At 37.6% G+C, this 20,492-nt stretch overlaps 1 protein-coding gene across 1 annotated transcript; it reads left to right on the plus strand.

Annotated features, from left to right (window-relative positions):
- The first annotated feature begins 4,699 nt into the window (after window positions 1-4,699).
- Window positions 4,700-13,327, plus strand: LOC149821386 (uncharacterized). The gene is made up of 14 exons (XM_089982486.1): window positions 4,700-4,872; window positions 5,080-5,169; window positions 5,276-5,398; window positions 5,761-5,928; window positions 6,065-6,151; window positions 6,333-6,466; window positions 8,897-8,944; window positions 9,048-9,110; window positions 10,666-11,148; window positions 11,239-11,364; window positions 11,460-11,711; window positions 11,813-11,917; window positions 12,076-12,273; window positions 12,358-13,327. The coding sequence occupies exons 1-14, from the start codon at window positions 4,852-4,854 to the stop codon at window positions 13,133-13,135; spliced, it is 2,676 nt and encodes an 891-aa protein (XP_089838612.1). The 5' UTR covers window positions 4,700-4,851; the 3' UTR covers window positions 13,136-13,327.
- The last annotated feature ends 7,165 nt before the right edge of the window (window positions 13,328-20,492 follow it).

A 20,492-nucleotide genomic window follows, 5' to 3' on the forward strand; every position in this document is an offset into this window, starting at 1 on the left:
GGTTATACCGAGAGAAAGTATAGCTACACAACATAGAGTCTTAATTTTAGATCTTAGAATTAGAAAATGTCGCAAAAATGATAGACATTGGATAGATCCTAGAATTAAGTGGTGGGCATTGAAAAGAGTTAAATAAGGAATGCTTGTAGAGCAGGTAGTTAAGGAAGCTAATTGATGTCTCGAGAAGGATTCAGAATCAATGTGGAATAAGATAGCGGGTGGCATGAAAAAGGTGACTAAGAAGGTATTGGGTGAGTCTAAAGGTGGTGCACCGCTAGGTAAGAATACATCATGGTAGAACAAGGATGTCAAATTAGCTATTAAGGTTAAAAGAGAGTGTTATAAAAATCTAAGTAAGACTCATGATAATGAGAATTTGGAGAAGTATATGATAGCAAATAAGGAAGCTAAAAAAGTAGTTCAAAATGCGAGGGATAAGATATATAAGGAGGTTTATGACAAGTTGGATACCAAAGAGAGCAAGAATAATATTTATAGGCTTGCAAAGATGAGAGATAGGAAATCGAGGGATCTGGGTATGATTAGATGTATCAAAGATGAAACACAAAGGGTTTTAGTCAAAGATGAGGAGATTAAGGTGAGATGGAAAGATTATTTTGATAAACTATTTAATGAAAGTCATGCTCAGGATCTTGGAGACTTCTCCATTCTTTTTCATGAGATGAATCATGACTTCAAGCGCAAGATTCAAAAGAAAGAAATTACAGAGGCTTTGAAGAAAATAAAATCAAGTAGGGCAGTTGGCCCAGATGGTATATCTATCGAGGCTTGGAAATGCTTGGGAGAGAAAGGTTTAAAATGATTGACAAATCTTTTTAACAAGATTTGGCGGACAAATAAGATGCCTAATGAGTGGAGGAAGAGTACTTTGGTGCCTCTATATAAGAATAAGGGTGATATACAAGATTGCACAAACTATCGTGGTATAAAACTCATGAGTCATACTATGAAACTTTGGGAAAGGGTGATTGAGTCTAGGTTGAGGAAGGTTGTCATGATATCGGAGAATCAATTTGGTTTTATGCCTGGAAGATCAACTATAGAAGCTACACATCTTTTTATACAACTTATGGACAGATATAGAGAGAGGAACAAAGATTTGCATATGGTTTTTATTGATTTGGAGAAGGCATACGATAGAGTACCTAGGGATGTTCTCTGGTAGACAATGATGAAGAAAGGTGTTTCTCTCAAGTACATTAGTATAATTAAAGATATGTACGAAGGAGTAGTAACCAATGTTCGCACTTGTGGAGGGGTGACAACTAATTTTCCTATAACGGTTGGGTTACATCAAGGATTTGCATTAAGCCCTTTCCTATTTGCTATAGTGATGGATGAGCTTACGAGATCAATCCAAAAAAATGTGTTGTGGTGTATGTTGTTTGCTGATGATATTGTTTTGATTGATGAGTCTAGAGCTGTGGTTAATGCTAAGTTAGAATTATAGAGACAAACATTGGAAGCAAGAGGTTTTAAGTTGAGTAAAAGTAAGATAGAATATATGAACTGTTGGTTTAGTAAGCAACGAAGTAGTGATGAGTGTGTAGTGAAGCTTGGTGAGCAAGAAATACCAGTGGATGGCTGTTTCAAATATTTGTGATCTATCATTCAAAAGTATGGAGAAATTCATGGAGATGTAAATCATAGGATAAAGGTTGGGTGGATGAAATGGAAAAGTGCAACTAGAGTGTTGTGCGATAGTAGAATGCCATTGCGGTTGAAGGAAAAGTTTTATAGGACGACAATTAAGCCCGCTTTACTATATGATACAGAATGTTGGGTTGCCAAGAGACATCATATTAAAAAAATGAATGTAGCTGAGATGCATATGCTTAGATGGATGTGTAGAAATACAATAAAAGATATGATTTGAAACGATGAGATACATAAGAAGGTAAGTGTTGCATCCATTAAAAATAAGATGACAGAGAATAATTTACTGTGGTTTGGACATATCCGGCGAAGGCCTAATGATGCTCCAATTAGAAGAATAGAGAAATGGAAAAATATATTAGTTAAAAGAGGTCGGGGTAAGCCTAAGAAGACTTGGATGGAGATGATAGGAAAGGATATGAATGCTTTGAACATCACCGAGGATATGGCATTGGATAAAAATGATTGGAGGAGAGGGATTCATGTGGAAGACCCAGAATGATTTTCTTTTTTGGTTCATATCGCCGACCCCAATTGTTTTGAGACAAGGATTGAGCTCACTCGGCAGAGTGAGCCGGTTAAGGCCCTACCGAGCTGGGCTCGGCTTCGATCAAAGAGAAAAGCAAGGAAAGGGGGGGGGGGGGGGGGGGTGCTCAGCTTCCAGGTCGAGCCTGGCCCCATCAATGAATGGGACCCTCCCCTTTAACTGGTACAGGTTGGGCTCGCTTTAGACCGCGCCCAGCTGCAAGAGGATAGAGGTGTCGCCTGTTAGTTGGCCGAAAACAGGAAAAAAAAGGCAGGGGAGGGGTGACACCCCTCCTCTGCTAAAAAAGGAAACAGGGAGGGGCGGCACCCCTCCTTTGAAAGAAAAGAGAGAAAGGGAGGGGGGCGCCCCTCCCTTGAAGCAAAAGGGAAAACATGGAGGGGGCGACACCCCTCGTCTATAAAAAAAAGAAGAAGCAGAGAGGGGGCGACACCCCTTCCCTGTTGAAAAAAAAGAAACAGGGAGGGGAGACACCCCTCCTATGTTAAGAAGAGAAATAGAGAGGGGGCGACGCCCCTCCCTTGCTACAGAAAAGAGAACAAAGAGAGGGTGGGGTAGGAGGGTCAGTGCCCTCCTGCCGATGCCACCCTGGTGGACCAGAGAGATCAGGGAGGGGGTGAGGCAAGAGGGTTGGTGCCCTCCTGTCGGCACCACCCCGAAGAACATATAGAGGGATGGAGAGAAGGAGCAGGGAGAGAGAGAGACAAACCTGGGGGGTGGTCGGGGGCTTTTCGGTGAGCAAAGGGCGATGATGATCATCGAGTTGGGAGACTTAGGCGAAATCGAGAGAGGAGAGGACTCGGGTTCCACCGACGACAGTCGGGAGGGAGAGAGGTGGGAGAGGGAGAGACAGGAGTTGGGAGGTCGAGGCTTACATAGGGGGGAAGAGAGCAAGGACGAGAGGGAGTGTTGGGGGAGAGAGAAAGAGTGCAGGGGTATGCATTCTTTTTGTAAAAAAAAAAAAACCCTGGCGAAATAAGAACACGGGGGAAAATGTATCCGAATCTAGGTTGGATCCGAATGGATCCAAAACCAATTTATTTATTTTTTTCTCTGAAGAAGCGCGAGTGTAACATTATAGTACAATTATTATTTTTATAGCTTTTTATATGAGATATACATGTTTTGAGCCTATGCTTATGAGATCTCATAATACCATGCAAAATTAAAACCACGTTCAAATCAAGTTCAGCAGATTGCATGAGTTCGTGTCCCATAAAACCAGTGAAAAATATCACAATAGAATGCAATGTTTTCAAAGGGTAAATATTTGCTACTAATGAAGGAAAGAAACTAATGTGCTAGAAATCATAGGTGTAAGTTGTGTCAACTCAATCTAACCACATAGATGTGTTTAACTTAGTTTGTTTGCTAAGGATCAATATGATGTTTTGAGTTATGAAATTTTGGCACATTGTGGGCCATTGATTTTTAAACCCCTTTACAAACTTAATTAATTATCATAATCACATGTTTCAAAACAAGTTTTCTACTAAACAAACTATATAGATCACATCTATAACATTTGATCAACAAAAAAATTAATTTTTACCTTTATTAGCAGTCAATATTTGCGCTCTTTCAAAATATCCACTTTGTTATATAGCTTTTTAAATGGAACAGAGAAAATATTGACTATATTCTAAGATATTTTTTGATCAATTTATCTCCAAATATGCATTCAACATGAACCATTTAGTAGGGAATGCATTATGGGTCAAGTGGTTTTGATATAAAAACATAATTTTCTCAATCATGAAATTTTGACACATAGTGAACCATTGCATTTACGAAGAAGTTAAAAAATCTGATTATGTAAGGCGATTAGACCATCTGTAACATGTTTTTGACTAAACAAACTATATGGATCATTGTCCACAAGGGTTGATACATAAAAATATCAAGAAAATGTGATGGAACAGGATGTTTCTATTAGAGAGTATGGTACAACCGAGGGTACAGGATGTTTCCATTTCATCGAATTCATGTGGGCAAAATTCATGTTTTAACCTCTCTTAATATCATATATGGTGGCGTGTAAAACTCAGACCCAGATCCAAATCCACTTCATCGAATTCAGACTTATTTATTGCATAAAATTAGGATTCAGGTACGAATCCACTGCAACCCGAACCATATCCGTTTGGATTTGTAAAAACTAGGATGTAAACCAGCTTGACTCGGTATGATCTAGGCAATACTGAGCCCGACCTAATCGGATCTGACCTAATTGGATGCGAGTTCATATTTGAGTGGGATGATATCAGCTAAAACTGAACCAGATCCGACCAACTTAAAATCTGACATATACATGTTCCAGTTCGAATCTTAATCAGACTGGAAATGGGATTTATCCAATATCGAACCCGGATCTGATTGTTAATTGGATCCTACTTTAGCTACCGGATCTGACTAATTGGATTCGGATTCGGATTGCGTCGGATGTCATAAAATATCCGACACGTTGACATACCATCCGGGCTTAGAATAGAACAACGTTCTCTTTTTCCCTCCACTAAAATATCGGAGAAAACGAAACCCTAGCCCTTCTACCAGAAGGAAACTCTCTCTCTCTCAGAAGAGTTTTCTCAGATTTCCGCTGGCCGAAGCCTGCAATCAAAGTCGCGACGATGTCAGGTGGTTTCTTTCGAGTAAGAATAATCTTCGGGTTCCTTCCTTTTTCTCTCCGATTTCATGTTTCTTTTGGTGAAATTTCGGTGTCTTTCGATCATTGCCTCTCGAAAACGATCGATCACTTTCGATCGGGGTTTTAGTTTTGTGTTTTTTCTGTTAAGGCTTAGGCTTCGTTTTTTTTCTTTTATTGCTGAATTTGAGTCGTTTTCTTTTTGGGATTCTAGGGCACGTCGGCCGATCAGGACACTCGCTTCTCGAACAAGGAAGCGAAGTTGCTCAAGTCGAAGAAATTCGCGCCGGAATTGGAGCATCTGGTTCGTAATTTGTCTCGACTAGACCTTATATGTAGATGATCATCACGCAGTGATTTTTTTTTTTTAGGGAAATTATGGTGTCGTGATGGAATATCTTTGTGTTTAGGTCGATATGACGAAGGTAAAGATGGACGTCATCAGGCCGTGGATTGCAAACCGAGTGACTGAGCTTCTCGGCTTCGAAGATGAAGTTCTCATCAATTTTATATTTGGACTACTCGATGGAAAAGTAATTATAGTTGTGTTGTCTGCTTTCTTATGCCATTGCGCTTTTCTTGATTTGTTTTATAAGGCTTCTTCACGATTTAGTTTGTCACGATTTTGAACTAATTGGTGCTTTTTTAGAGCATTGCTCTGGTTTTTTGTTGGCGAAGTATCTGAAAAACGCCTAATTTTTGCAAATTTCATTACATAGCGAAGGAATTTCTTCAGAAACCATTTTAACTTTTGGTTATTTCACTATCCATCGGTGAATTGGTTGACTGTTTCTGATATTTGATTCCTACGAGACGATGTTTGATAATATCAATCGCTAAGAACTGCTATGTGTTTGGGGTCTCTAATTGATACATTTTATTTTGGTTGTTGAAGGATGTGGATGGGAGACAGATTCAAATCCAGTTGACTGGGTTTATGGAGAAAAATACGGGCAAGTTCCTCAAGGAGCTATGGAGTCTCTTGCTTAGTGCACAGAAGAACATTAGCGGTGTGCCTCAGCAATTCTTGGATGCCAAAGAAGAAGAAACGAAGAAAAAAAAGGTCCCATTTTCAGTACATTATTTTTGACAATTAGTCCTAAAATATGGTCATAATTATGAATAGTGTTAAATGAAAATTAGGTCAGTTCTCTTTAAGATGAAGTGCTAGTCATCTTTTTTTTTTCCGTGGATTGTAGGCAGAGGATGATCGCATTAACCGGGAAATTCAGCAGAAGAAAGAGATGGATAATCAAGAAATGGAGCGGGAGCATAAGAAGAAGCTGGTAATGAATAGATAGTAGTGTTATGTTTTAAGTTCTAATGTAGTATCAGTTGCCTTTTTTTCCCCCATTTCAATATCATCATCTGTTCATTTGTATTTGACATCATTTTTCTTTCTTCTGCATTCAGCTAGCCTCTCCAATATTTTGGGTTCATATCCTTTTTTCCCTCAAACTGCTGTAGGATGATGAGACGGATAACTCAGGGGCCAGAATTCATGCTTCTGATGCTAGCTCAAAGCATTTGCTGCCGAAGTCTTCTAACTCTCATATAGAAGGCAGTGAAATAGAGGGGCATAAATTGCATGAAAGAAAGAGGTTAGATACACAACAACTTCTCCATGCCTTGTTTTTTTCTTGTTCTTAAAAGTTTTGTGGAGCTTGAATACTTCATCATATGCATGCTTCAATTCACTGGAGCATTTACCCTTTACTATAGTCTAATCAACATCATTAGGTTATCACAATGTCACATTTTATTTTTCCTTTAAAATTCTATATTATTTATAATTAATTCATGCTTGGATGGTGACTTCCCAAGGTAAAAGGCTTACACAAGCACATAAAAGAAGAATGAAATATCGTATGTGGTTAAATTTCTCACTTGATGAGGTTTAACTAAAACCATATGATGCTTATCATGTATTGTATGTCAATCCTGGATTCCCTTTGTGGTTGTCAGAGTTGGGTGAGTGTTGATCCTTTTTTACACTTCAGGTCGTACGATACTATATCATAGTAGCGATACATTGATCAAATAGGACTCAAACATCATCTGTCTACCATTTCATGGGAAAATTTTGCAAAAAGCTGGAAGTGAATTCTGTGAGAAACTTCCATTGGTTTGCATCTTTGCAGCAGTTCTTGAATGGGCTACAGCTAGATCAATATATCATTTTTGTATTATAGAATTTGTTATGAAGTTTTGGTATAATTAGGGCATTTTCTTTTTTCAATTATTTCACACTATTCGGGTTAACATTGGTATTTTGGTGTATGCTATGTGATGTACCAAAGCAAAGTTCAATCCTGGTGTTGTTAATTTCAAGGTCACCATTTATGTAATTTTCTGGACCATCAAATTGAAAGGTCTATCAACATAGATGGAACATGTTAATTAGTAGTGTTTTCATCATGGTTGCAAGTTGGGGAAGCGGGAGCGGGAAGCGAGGTATTTTCAAAGTTTTAGGAAGCGGGAAGCGTGGGACCACTTAGGAGCGAGTCGGGAATCATCTCGGAAGCGACCTAGGAAGCGAAAAAAAAATACAAAAAAAAAACGAAAAATGGGGGAAGTGTGATGGGAAGCGTGCTTCCCATAAAAGGGAAGCAATGGGGAAGCGTGATGGGAAGCACGCTTCCCATTAAAAAATGGTGCTTCCCCGCGCATTTCAGAAGCGCGATGTTTTGCGCTTCCGAAGCGCGCTTCCCCAGTTACCTAGGCATTTCCGGTAACTCTGGTTTTCATATCTTGTCAAAGCTAGACTTTCTGAACTTGCAGGACCATATAGAGGTGTACTTGAGTTCTACGTGTATCAAGTGAGGAATGCTAAGAGTGTTCTGCTTGAAGTTTGTATCATTTGTCAGGTTGATATATTTTTTAAAATTTAAATTGAAAAATCTTGTTCTGAATCTCTGATTCAGGCTCTTTAATAATCTTGGGCAGATTGCATATCTGAGTGCTTGGCTGGGCTGTGTAGGATACCTGATACCATAAATATATGCTTCTGAAGTTATGAACAGCTTAATTAAGTGAAGTTATTCTCTGCATAGAATTGGAAACGTCTCCATCTCATGGATAAGGGTTGCTTGTATTATGGATTGCTCCACCAGTTCTTAGTTGCTTGATTTTTATGTTGAGTGTGTGGGCGATGCTTAGCTTGTTGTGCATATTACTGCATGTGTTAACATAAGAATGCAGGTTGAGGATGATTATCGTTACTAATCAATTAGAGTGGGCAATAACATTTAATGAGAACACAAAAATAGTTTTAAAAATAGAAGCCCTTATTTTAAACTATTATTAGAATTTGTGTTGCCAATTGTTTTAAAATAAGTACCACTCATCAAACTGTTGTGGTAAATGTCCAGTTCAAAAGAGGTGTCAGATTGATGCTTCAAACTGATTGCTTGTCTGGCATTAAAATTAATTTACTGAAAAAGCAAAGTGAGGGTCCAATCATAGATATATACACACTGTACATACAAATTGGCCTTTTGTGAATGTTCTCTTTTTCCTTGTGGTTCAAGATGCTGATTGTTTTTGATGCTTTGCTGTCCCTTCTCCTTTTTGTTAATTTACATTTGTCTGTATGGTTCATTTTCATATGATCACAGAAACCTTGTCCATTTTGCATTTATAGCTTTAGTATGCTTTTGGATTTCATGCCACATGCATATTTAGGTGTTTCTTTGGAGCCATTGTTTCTCATGCCATTCACTTGCTTCCAGCTTACTGTTTATGATGTCAATTTTAGGCCCTTTTTCCTGTTTTAGTCATTAGTTGCTCTCTCTGTTTTTTTTATCGAAAAGTAGTTCTAATAAATTTTGTTTCAGCATGTAGGGTTTTCAATGATTGATATTTTAAGCATTTGCTTTTTGCCACTGCTGATTAAGGTAAAAATTGGGCTGATGCTTGTTGTTCCTAGTTGTGATGACATGCCACATGGACATTATGTTGAAAAAACGAAAAGTGCATCTTATGTAGCATTTGCATGGACAATGTTGGAATAAATAATTTTTCTCCTGCAGGATTGCAAAGTCCCCATGTGGTTTGGACCAATCTTCTCCACACCCCAGGCATGCTGTTGCTCTGTTTTTTTTTACCTGTTTATGTAACTTATGTTTTACAAACAACTTGGTGCCCTGCACTAATTATACATTTTTTTGGGCCATCGTTTAGAAACTCACCACCTTCTTTTGGGCCAAGGGGAAAGTCATTCTCAAACACCAGGAGCTCCTCGAGGTGTGTGCAGCCCCTTTTGATTTTGTTTATTGTGGGCATTTCTAACCACTATTGTCATGTCTGTTGAGCTATTTTATTAGTTGAATCTCTTGCTTGTTTTTCGATATTGATTTGTTTCCCTCCATTTGTCTTCTTATTTTCAAGTAAGACCTTTGCAACAAGTGGTTTAAATGCAGGAAAAATTTTGAAGGTTGAAATGTGGATGTACTATAATGCAATTTTATATTAGTAAACCAATATAAGTCATCACTGTTTATTTCATGATTTTTGGTGCCATCTAGTCTATGGACTCTATACACGTGTACAAGATTGTATAGTATCGTTACCCGTATCGATCAGGCCCAAAATAAGATACGTATCGTATCGTAAAAATCATAATTTTTAATAAAAAAATTTAAAAAAAACATGAAAAATCAGAAAAAAACTAACGAAAATTCTAAAAAAATCATAACACATGAAACAATGATGAATTGCACAAAATACAACCATAAAATCACATATGAAGCATTTATGTCTATACGAGCTGCATAAGATATCATTAAACATCAACTATCTCACAAGAACAATGCAAAATATTAAATATATTGCAATTAAAAACATGCCACAAGATTCATACTTTCATATTACATAAACAAAAATGTTATGGTAATAGTTGCACTCGATTTTCAATTGGTTTTCTCACTCATTACTTTAGTGCCTATTGCCATGCCGGATCATCTGATGCCATCTTTGTTGGAGTGTGGAGCCTGGTTTCTACCTTGATATAAATCTCTAATTTTCGCGGATCCAACTTTGCAGTAAGTTGATAGGGAGGGGGGGTTGTAAGGGAGTAGTGCCCCCGAAGAAATTTTTTTAGGGTAGCTTTGTAATTTTACTCATAATAAAGATTTTTTACCTTAACCCATTTCATTGAGTGGAAAAATGGTGGAAATGCACTTTTACTTAGCAAACCATAAAATCTCTCTCCCTTGCACACATATTAACTCCTAAATCGCTCTCACGAGTCTTAGGGTTTGTGGATACCTCTCTAATGGCCTTTACACAAATATGGGAGTCTGTCCTCAAGAGGTCTTTATAACTCAAAACTGAAAAATTACAATTCAGCCCCTTTTTAAGTGCATCAACCCTATACGATACATACAATACGCACTCGTATCATGATACAAGTGCATACCATACCGCACCATACCGTATCGTACGATACAGTACAATATGTACAACATTGCATGTGTACACTGTAAACAAGTTTGGGCAGTAACAACATGTTTTCTCTTCAGTTAAAATTTTGAGAATGTTGTGAAATGTTTGCAACTGCAATGGTCATTCTTTTATAACTGATGAGCAAAGTGGTCTGTAAAAACTATCGTTATATTCTGTTTTTTCCTGTTCTGTGGGTGTGCTCATCTCTCTCACGCTTACACACACACACACACAAATAAACACATTTATGTATTTGTATGGTTGCTGATTTCGCCTCATGTTTCATTGTGGTTCTGTTTTTTTTATTAAACTAATTAGCAGCCTTACCATGCCATGGACTTTTTGTTGGTTCAAGGTCTACCTCTTCCAATGAAAGATATAGATCAAGAAGCATGTCGAGATCACCTAGACATCAAAGACGGCCTCTTTCTGTTGATAGGCGCTCTTATTCTCCAGAACACTCTCCACGTCGTAAGCACTCACAACATTATGCTCGGTCACCTCCAAGACGCAGATCACCTTATTCAAGGAAGCACTCACCTTCACCCATAAGGCATAGGTCTCCAACTCCTGTTCGACGTAGATCTGTGTCCCCTTTGCACCGTAAATCTCCATCCCTTTTGAGGAGGAGGTCTCGATCTCCACGTCGGAGGTCTCCACCTGTGTGGAGGAGGTCTTCTCCTGCACGATGGAGGTCTCCTTCTCCACCTCGTCATAGATCTCCTTATCCTTCCAGAAGGAGATCCCCTATGGATCGATTCCCAAGATACCATAGAAGGTCTCCTGTTCGGTCACCCAGAAGAAGAAATGTGGAGGTTTCTCCCCGTCCAAAAATCCAGTAAGATGATGAGATTTTCAAGTAAAATTTTGCTTGGTTTCATATTGCTGGACTATTAATTAACACATTGTCGCAACCATACATTCTCAGGAGTCGAAGTCCATACAAAAGTCACAGTCCTCCATACAGAGGTTGTAGGAGCTTGAGTAGGGAGCCTAGTGGTCATGTGAATGGTTCAGAATCAAGAAGATACAGAGATGAAAGAAATCCTCATAGGTATCCTCCTGAAGCTCCAAGTTGTGCCATAAAGGGTCCTGTTCCATGCATCTTCTCTTAATATTTATTTATATTTTTATTCTCAACATGTGCAGGACAAGCGGAAGGTCCCCAGATGCCCATGCTCTTGAGAGAGATGAAAGTGAACGTTCTAGTGGGGGCCACAAGGCTTCTGGATCTTCAGCCCGGCTTCCATCTACTTCTTTGAGGTCACCACAACGTGATGTGAAGTTGAAACCTGATTCCTCTCATAAAGTCTCTGCACTGTCACCTGTGGAAGAGCCACTTCATAGTCAGTCTGAATCACCTGTGTATGCACGAAACACAAATCTGAATAAGGATAAGGGGTCAGTTTCTGATCTCTGTGCTTTCAACTCTGCATCAGTTTTGTGAAAGTAGTGTTGCTGTTAAGCTGTTGACGTGTATTTGACTCTTCTGCTTTTCTCAGCGAGCCAGATCAACATGAGAACTCTAAAAAGCTTCATAAGGAACGGAGGATTCACCATGATGATTCAGAATCAAGTGGAGAAGAGCAAGAGATCTTACCATCCAGGTTTTATTTTACGTTATTCATTCATTTTGCTGTTTTTGCTTCTAGGAGAAATTCCCCCTTGTGAAATCCCTTTGCATGCATTTTTTCAAGAGGCAGACCTTCCATCTCATTCATTTGCTCACTGCATTCACCTTGACGCTGATAAAATGCATTTGCAGAAAAAAACCAAGCGATGGGATTGATGCTCCAAAACACACAAGCAAACATTCAGCTAAAGTTCATATTAGAAGTGGATTTCCTCCGATGAGTGAACTCAGGGAACATTCTCTTGCAGCATTAGCAGTTAATTCATCATCTAAAAATCGGGACCTCTTGGAGTTATCTGAATCAGTGAAGAGAAACCAGAGTTCGAGGAGGTGGTCCATCTGTAGCTTGGTCTACCACTCTACCCTGTATATTTTCTTTTCAGCTTGTTCTCTGACATTATCTTTTGCTGGCAGGAGTGGTGTTTCTTCTCAGGAAGATTTCCCTAAGAAGCAGGTTCAACAATCATCTCATATCTCTGAAGAAATTGAATATGAGCCTGGCAGGTTAGAGCAGACTGCTTCTCGAGAACATTCTCTGTTGAGGCAGCCATCTTCAAGGCCACATACTAGGGATGATTCGTCTCCAGAAGAAAAGTGTGATGATGCAAACATGGCTTCAAAGAAATCTTATAGAAAAGGAAAGATGGATGAAAAAATGAGATTGCCATCTGTGAGTAATGATGATTATGACTTTGAGTACAAGAAGGAAGAGACTGAGAAATCCATGAAGAAGGTGGAACATGATCATCGTGGGGACATATATGACTTGGATGTTGAGGAAAATGAGAGTGCTAGATATCGTAATTTGGGTAGCAGAAAACAGAAGAGAGAAGAGAGCGACAGAAAACATGATGGCGATGATGATGATGGTTCACAAAGTGATGAGAGGAAGGAAACAAAAAGGAGGAGGAAGGAGGAAAAGAGATTGCGGAAGGAGGAGAGGAGGAGAAGGCATGAAGAGAGGCACCGGAGAAGGGAAGAGCGGCATGCAATAAAGCTGAAGGCCAAATCTGCCATTACTGTTTCTTCTGACTTTGAAGAAAATCACAAAGGCGCAGATCGTTCAGATATACATGAAAATTCTCATCAAAGTGATTTAGAGGAAGAAGAATCCGAGCAAAAAAGGCTTGAGATTGAGCTTCGAAAGAAAGCTCTTGAATCACTGAGAGCGAAGAAGGCTATTGTTCACTAAATTTGTTTTCGGAAGCATTTTTGAACTAAGTTTCTTGTGTGGAACTATAATTACAGAACTCTTCTGTGTTGTGAAGAATGTACTCTGTTCTTTCCTAGGCCATTAATTTGATGTATGCTGTGTTTAATGCTGACAGTTAAAGTTGATAGCGACAATTTCCCAAGATATTCAATGATGCAACCATTTCCAAGATTTCCCTGCTGGGCTTTCGGGTAATGTCTGCCTTCTGTTTGTTGGTGGCCGTTCTTGCTGCTCTCTATTAGAATTTTTGTTGGCCCTATTCCTTAAGAATGGGGAACTTCTAAGTTCGGATTATGCCTTGTAATATTGAAATTTAATGATATATGCTATCAGTGCACAACCTGTTGTGTTTGTCAGTGAGTTTTGCGTTGGGAATCCTTGGCATGTTTGCAACAAACAAACTTGAAGGCCTAATATATCATTGATACTAAATCATATTTGTCATTGGTTGATAGATGAAAAATACTATGACCTAGGTGCGTTGGTTGAGCAGAAGTGTGCAACAATACTATGACCTGCCTGTGATGCCTTTTATAAGGTGAACCATTTTACAGATGCTTTATGGGATTTGTTCAGAGGAGTGAATTGGTTATTTTGCAGTTTTTTCGTGATAATGTAATTACTTCGCATGGATTACTGGTTCAACATCTTGTTCTTGGCAGCTTTGATGGTCACCCTGGACCTTTTTTTAATATGTACATCAGATGATATGAGCTTCAGTCTTCATCATGTATCCCTGCTGATATCATCGGTTTGAATATCTCACTCATGTATGTATATATGTTAATTTCTTAATAAAAGAAATAAAAAATTGTCGTCCATTTCTCTGTTTCTTGTTCTTAACTGCATTGGTAGTTGGAGTTGAAGGTTCACAATGTGACTTTGTGAATGAGCAGTCTGATTAGTGGTCTTTATTTTTCACCATTTTTTCTAAAATTTTCTTTGGTGGTTTAATTTTTTTTTTGTTCTGGTATATTTTTTTCTACTTCAGCCCATCTGGCTGAAATGTTTATTTAAAGAAATGCTATAAACTTGCCACCTACTTTGTTGAACGAGATCAGATGATGATTTTTGGGCTCCTAATAGTGGTGGTATTCAGTGTTTACTTTACAGCAGCAATCATCTACGAGAGCATGAGATACAATGTTAAAACTGAAAATAGTAGCCCCTTCACATCTCGAGTTCGATTTGCAATTCAGAAATTAAAATGAGAACAAAAGGAAAATGGAAATCTTGAGCACTCCTGGCAAACCTTTATAGAACAAGATATTGGTTTTGGTCCCATATTAGATGTTTATAAATTGGAGATCATGAATATTATTAGACACTTTACAGATACTTCTGACATTTCTGGGATTTTTGAAATAATTCCAACAGAATAATTCCAGAAGACTGGAGTATGAAGCTAAAAGTGATGTATGCAATATGTAAAGATAGTAATGTTATCTTGGATTGCTGAATTCACTTGGCACTTGAAATGTCAGCTGAAGCTTCTTAGTGCCTTTCTCTGTTATTCTCAAGTTCAGATGCCACCTTATTTCTAATGTGATCTTTATCTGTACTCTTTTATGAGAACAAAAATGTCATTGGAACTTTTTACCATTCAGCACTGTTGCATGTTCCCTTTTGTTCTTGTAGAGAAAAAGCATTTTAGGCATGGAGGGCAATGATCAGGAAAACAACTTTTAGATGATTTTCTGTGCAATTACTACAGCTGCTCTTGATGTTTAAGTATGCTTTCTAGGATTTCTAGTCACGTAGATACGGGTACGGAGAGAAACGGAATTTCTAAAAGTGTATATATAACGCCTTTCTAGAATGGATGAATACAACCACTAATCACTATGCATCCTCAAAGCCGACGAAAATGGCTCCTCATGTATGACCTGACATTGACTGCTGTTAAAACAGGAAAATGGGTTGGGTCTCTAACTAGACATATCACTACCCATACATATGTCATACCCTGTCAACACAGGTACATGAGCCTACCAGAAGTGCCCATGTTAGGTCATAAGGTGTTGATTGACTGTTCTTCCAAGGCCTCATAGAACGACATAACTTTACTATCTTGGTGAGGACTCTACGTTTCTACCTCTGATTGTCCCTCTTGTACAAATAGACAAGAACTGGATAATTGTCTATCCATTTGGTACTTTTCTTTTATTCATCGTTTAACCTTATCTTCTCCATCTAAGTCCATTCTTTTCCCATTTGGACTAAATTCTTGTTGTACTCCACTTTTGCTTGAGCTGTTTCAACTTAACAGATTATCAACAGGTCCTCTGATATTGTCTTCCTTTTCGTTTGTTTTGTTCCTGTTTGTCTTTTCCAAGCCAGGAAATACTGCTTTCTTTATCTTTAATCTCATGAGCTGTAATCTTATCTTTTAATCTCATGCGCTTTAATCAAGTCTAGGACAAACATCTCTTGTGAGGATTGCGAGACTTGTACTCATGTACATACATCTTTAGCAGTTACCCATTTATTGCTGCATATTGAGACGAATTGGTGATTCTTATCCAGTGATGCATGATATTTAACACCTATGATTTTCACTAGTCTTTTCACTTTTATGACAAGTTGCAATCAATCATTTGTGGTAATGTAATGTCACCTAGTCTTACTGTCGATCTCTTGCTGCATTTTTTTGGTTGAGTTGCTTAAAATGTTTGCAGTCCTTTTCATTTAGGATTTTTTTGACCATGGTTACCGGAAGCTTCCTCCTATCATGGGATGCTCACTTCTTGGGGAGAATGCTGAGATCTTTCACTGCTAACCATGTCTCAGAATTTGATACAATGTTGTCAGAATCAGTATCGTCCCTGAACCGACTTTCAAAATGATTCAGGGAATCAGCTGATTATAATTCTAAACTGAATCAAACTGAATCGGCCAATTTTGACCAGCTGATGGCATGCAACACAAAAATATTAAAAAATATTTTAAACCATTTTTAAAAATAGCCGCAATGATACTGACAACATTCATTTGATGAACGTGTTTTTTGGAAGATTAGCAAAAGATGGAAAGTCTTCCAGACAGACAGATGCAGTAGTTTCAAATCCTGCTCCCGTTCTCCTTGGTGCTTCCCTTATCCTGAAAAACACACTTCTAAAGACATTAGATGTTCAATTTGAGAATTGAACTTAATTAGAAACAAATGAATTGTAATTCCTAGAATAACATAACTTTAGTTGATCTGTTTTAATTAGATTGAAGCTAGGACATCGGACACAGCATTTTTGTGTAATTTTCCATTAACAATAGCATACAAGGGTTGTAATTCCTAGAATAACATAACTATAGTTGATCTGTTTTATTTGAATTGAAGCTATGTCACAAGGACATGGCCAAGAGGACATGAGACACATCATTTTTGTGTAATTTTCCATTAACAGTAGCATACAAGGGACATGACATGAGGGTATGTTGGAGTATCCCTGTGACATATGGTTGGAGTTATTATATTAATGAACAATAATTTTTTGCTTATATATGTTGAAGCCATATGTTGTTTTTATATTTAATATATGTATAATAAGCTAATTTCATAAGCATATAATGAAAAAAATTACTTAGTTCTAATAAGTATTATGTTAACATATACTTTATGTTTTCATTTTTCAAAACAAAAGCAAAAGATATCGTTAATAAATCAAAGTATCATATAGTATAACAATTTTGACTCTTGTTTATGCATTCTGAAAAACTCCTTAATTCACTTATTAAATGCTTCCTAGCGACTTCTTGTTTACCACTTTATATGTACTGATGAACACCTTGTTTTTCACTTCTGTTTCTTGCATCACTTCTATTCCAGTTGCCTCTTTGGCCACCATGGTTTGAACTAAAGCCAGATTGTCCGGCTTTGTCTATGACATTCAGTTTTCAAATATTGCATTTGAGATAACCTCAAAGGACCTCACTTGAAGCAGATCGGTATTTTGCATTGTTATATAGCAAGAACCTTTACATGTTTGGGGTTTATGTAGAAAGTGTGTATTTTAGACAAATGTACCTTGACATGTTCTCATGATTAGGTTTGGTTTTAGACACCTTTGAAAACTTTAAATGTAAGCATTGTAAGCATGATATTTGTTTAAGAGTTGGTGAAATGAGGGTAAAAATGCAATCGAAAGCTACATAAGAAATTTCATGTAGTGAAAACTGGCTTTGAAAAGCATGTTATCTGGGTAACATAAAAATGAAAAGGAACTTATTTGGATAAGCTGAAATTCCACATTGATGCGGTGCATGCTGTGAAGAGACACTTACAAATAATCAAGTTTCCAAATAACTTGATAATTCAAACATTCACAATATATGCTAGACCAAAATAGCATTCAAACCAAAGTTACCGGAAGCGCCTAGGTAAGTGGGGAAGCGCGAAATGTCGTGCTTTCGAAACACACGGGGAAGCGCCATTTTTTAATGGGAAGCATGCTTCCCTTTAATGGGAAGCACACTTCCCATCACACTTCCCTAATTTTTTCAATTTTTTTAATTTTTAATTTTATTTTTTATTTTTTCACTTCCCCCTCGCTTCCTAGGTCGCTTCCGGTTCGCTTCCTAGGTCGCTTCCGAGACGATTCTCGATTCGCTCCTAAGTGGTCCCACGCTTTTCGCTTCCTAAAATTTTGAAAGTGCCTCTCTTCCCTCTCCCGCTTCTCGTATCGCTTCCCGCTTTCGCTTCCTCAACTGACAACCATGATTCAAACACTTCACGACACAACTGGAAAAAGTGCATCAAATGCACTATGAATGTAATATATGTGAGGAGAAACCCTCTATATTCAATTATATGCATATATATGTTATTTTCTAACAGTCTCCCTCAAACTTATGGTGAAATCACCGAAAGTTTGTCAAGTAAAAAATTGAATCTTGGTGAGCACAATGCCTTGGTGAAGAAGTCAGCAAGTTGATATTCTGATGTCACATAGGGAAGATCAATAGTCTTCTTTAAATATTCTTCACGAACAAAATGACAATCCATCTCTATATGCTTAGTTCTTTCATAAAACGTATGATTTTGAACAATGTATATCGAACTTTTATTGTCACAACACAATCTCGTAGGATTCTAAAGATGAATCCCTATATCTGAAATCAGTTGTTTGAGCCACACCATTTCCATAGTAGTAGTTGCCATTGCTCTATATTCAGCTTCTTTAGATGATAAATGATATTTTTTGTTGTTTCATGCACCTCGATGAAATCAAGGATTCACCTAGAAACACATAAAAAACAGTTGTTGAACGCCTATTATTTGAACCCTCTCTCCAATCAGCATCAGAATATACAATAAGATCTAAGAAGAAAGATGGGGATATAAAGGCTCTCTTATTTATAGTTTCTCTGATGTATTTAATAATTCTCATGACTGCACTCATATGAGCTGAAGTTGGAGCATGTTGAAATTGATTGACTATATGTATAACATGAACTATGTCTGGTCTTGTAATACTTAAATACATAAGAGATCCCACGAGCTGTCTGAAGGGAGTTGGGTTGTCCAACAAAACTCCATCATCGGCTCAAATCTTCGTTCTGACAATCTTTGAAGTGTCAACAACTTTATCATCTGATAGTCCTGACCTGTCAATAATATATGAAGCAAACTTTGTTTGTGACAATATGTATCCTCTGTTAGAGTATGAAACTTCTATACCAAGAAAGTATGTTAGAAACCTAAGATCTGTCATTTCAAAAGAATTTTTCAAAAACTGTTTTACTTTCTTGATTCCCTCTTTGTCATTACCTGTAATCAACATATCATTAACATATAAAAGTAAAATTATAATACATGCAAAAGAGTTTTTGATAAACAAAACTTCATCAGTGTAGCATGGTTTAAAACCATACCTTGTAGTAACATTGTTAAAAGTATCAAACCAAGCTTTAGGTGCTTATTTGAGGCATTTGAGGCAATTTTTGTCTCAACTCTACTTAGCATCCATGAAAGAATTTTTGCAATTTTCATTTCCCATTCATCCAATTTCTTGTAGTATTCTTCCATAGCTCTGTTTCTTTCTTCAAGAGTAGTCTCAACCCCATTTTCACCTAATATAATTTTGGGAGTAGGTTCAAGAATAGTACCTCTTACGAATCCTCACAAACCTTGACCCTTGATGAATGTCTCCAAGTGTCCCGCCCAAATGTTATAGGGGCTTCCTTCAAGTTTGAATGGCGGAATAAAGTTGGAGTTGTTTGTATTGTGTGGGAAGAATTCACCCATGGTGAATTAGAAGAGAAAAAGAATCACCAGTATAAAGGAGAATAAGCACGCTTTATGAGGCAGCCCACCAATGCATGGTTGATCATAAACCTTGCTTTGATACCATGTGAAGAGACACTTACAAATAATCAAGTTTCCAAATAACTTGATAAATCAAACATTCACAACATATGCTAGACCAAAATAGCATTCAAATACAAATGCTAAAATAGCATTCAAACACTTCACGACACAACTGAAAAAAGTGCATCAAATGCACTATGAATTTAATATATGTGAGAGGAGAAACCCTCTATATTCAATTATATACATATATATGTTATTTTCTAACACATGCCCGTGGCACTTAGATTAGCTGCATTAACGATATGCTTGGCACATCTGTTGTTGGATGAAGATGAAAACGTTCATGTGATATTTGGTGTGTATTGTGCATGGTTATATAGTTTGTTTTAGTAAGGTAACGGAATATCCATGTTATGCATGTCGGTGGTAATCATGATCTCAAAGAATGTCCATGGGATTTCTGTTTTAGCAACTAAGAGCAATGGAATGTTAACTAGGATCTCTCTGTGTTAGGATGTATCCAAATGATTTTTGCTGGCATATGCTACGTGGTCATCTGCCTGGCTCTTGCCTTGCATGATTGCTCCTGCATGGCACGAGTAGATTCTCAAGAAAAAAATACATAGCATCATAAACCGATGGTGTGTTTCTAGTTAGGAATGATCCCAGAATTTGGGTCTGAAAATGCTGAAAAGGAAAAACATTTAGCAATCCACAGCCTGCCAGAAAACCTATTGAGTGAATAGCTATTAATAACTCATGCAAGATGGATGGATTCCATAGTATTTAGTCCAGGAACAGTTTGAGTATATCTGGTGCTTTACAAGTTGTTTATGGGAATTAAAGGTATGGAAGCTTTCCTATCAATTGCCTGAGTCTGACATGCAATTGATTATTTAATCTATGGCTGTAAAAAAAACATGGTTCAATTCTAACAGAGGTGGCTGTAATGAGATGGTGATCTTCCACGAATGCATTTGGATCACTCAATAGGAAGTGTCTAAAAGACACTTTAAGCAAAGCCCATAA

Source organism: Nuphar pumila, chromosome 12 (assembly GCF_984573655.1).
Source record: "Nuphar pumila chromosome 12, dmNupPumi1.hap1.1, whole genome shotgun sequence".
NCBI classification, from domain to species: domain Eukaryota; kingdom Viridiplantae; phylum Streptophyta; class Magnoliopsida; order Nymphaeales; family Nymphaeaceae; genus Nuphar; species Nuphar pumila.

Excerpts from the sequence above, each read along its gene's own strand:
- LOC149821386 (XM_089982486.1), top strand. The coding sequence starts at position 4,852 with ATGTCAGGTGGTTTCTTTCGA. Across the intron at positions 9,111-10,665 it reads AACACCAGGAGCTCCTCGAG|GTCTACCTCTTCCAATGAAA; the intron begins GTGTGTGCAGCC and ends TGTTGGTTCAAG. Across the intron at positions 11,365-11,459 it reads GATGAAAGAAATCCTCATAG|GACAAGCGGAAGGTCCCCAG; the intron begins GTATCCTCCTGA and ends CAACATGTGCAG.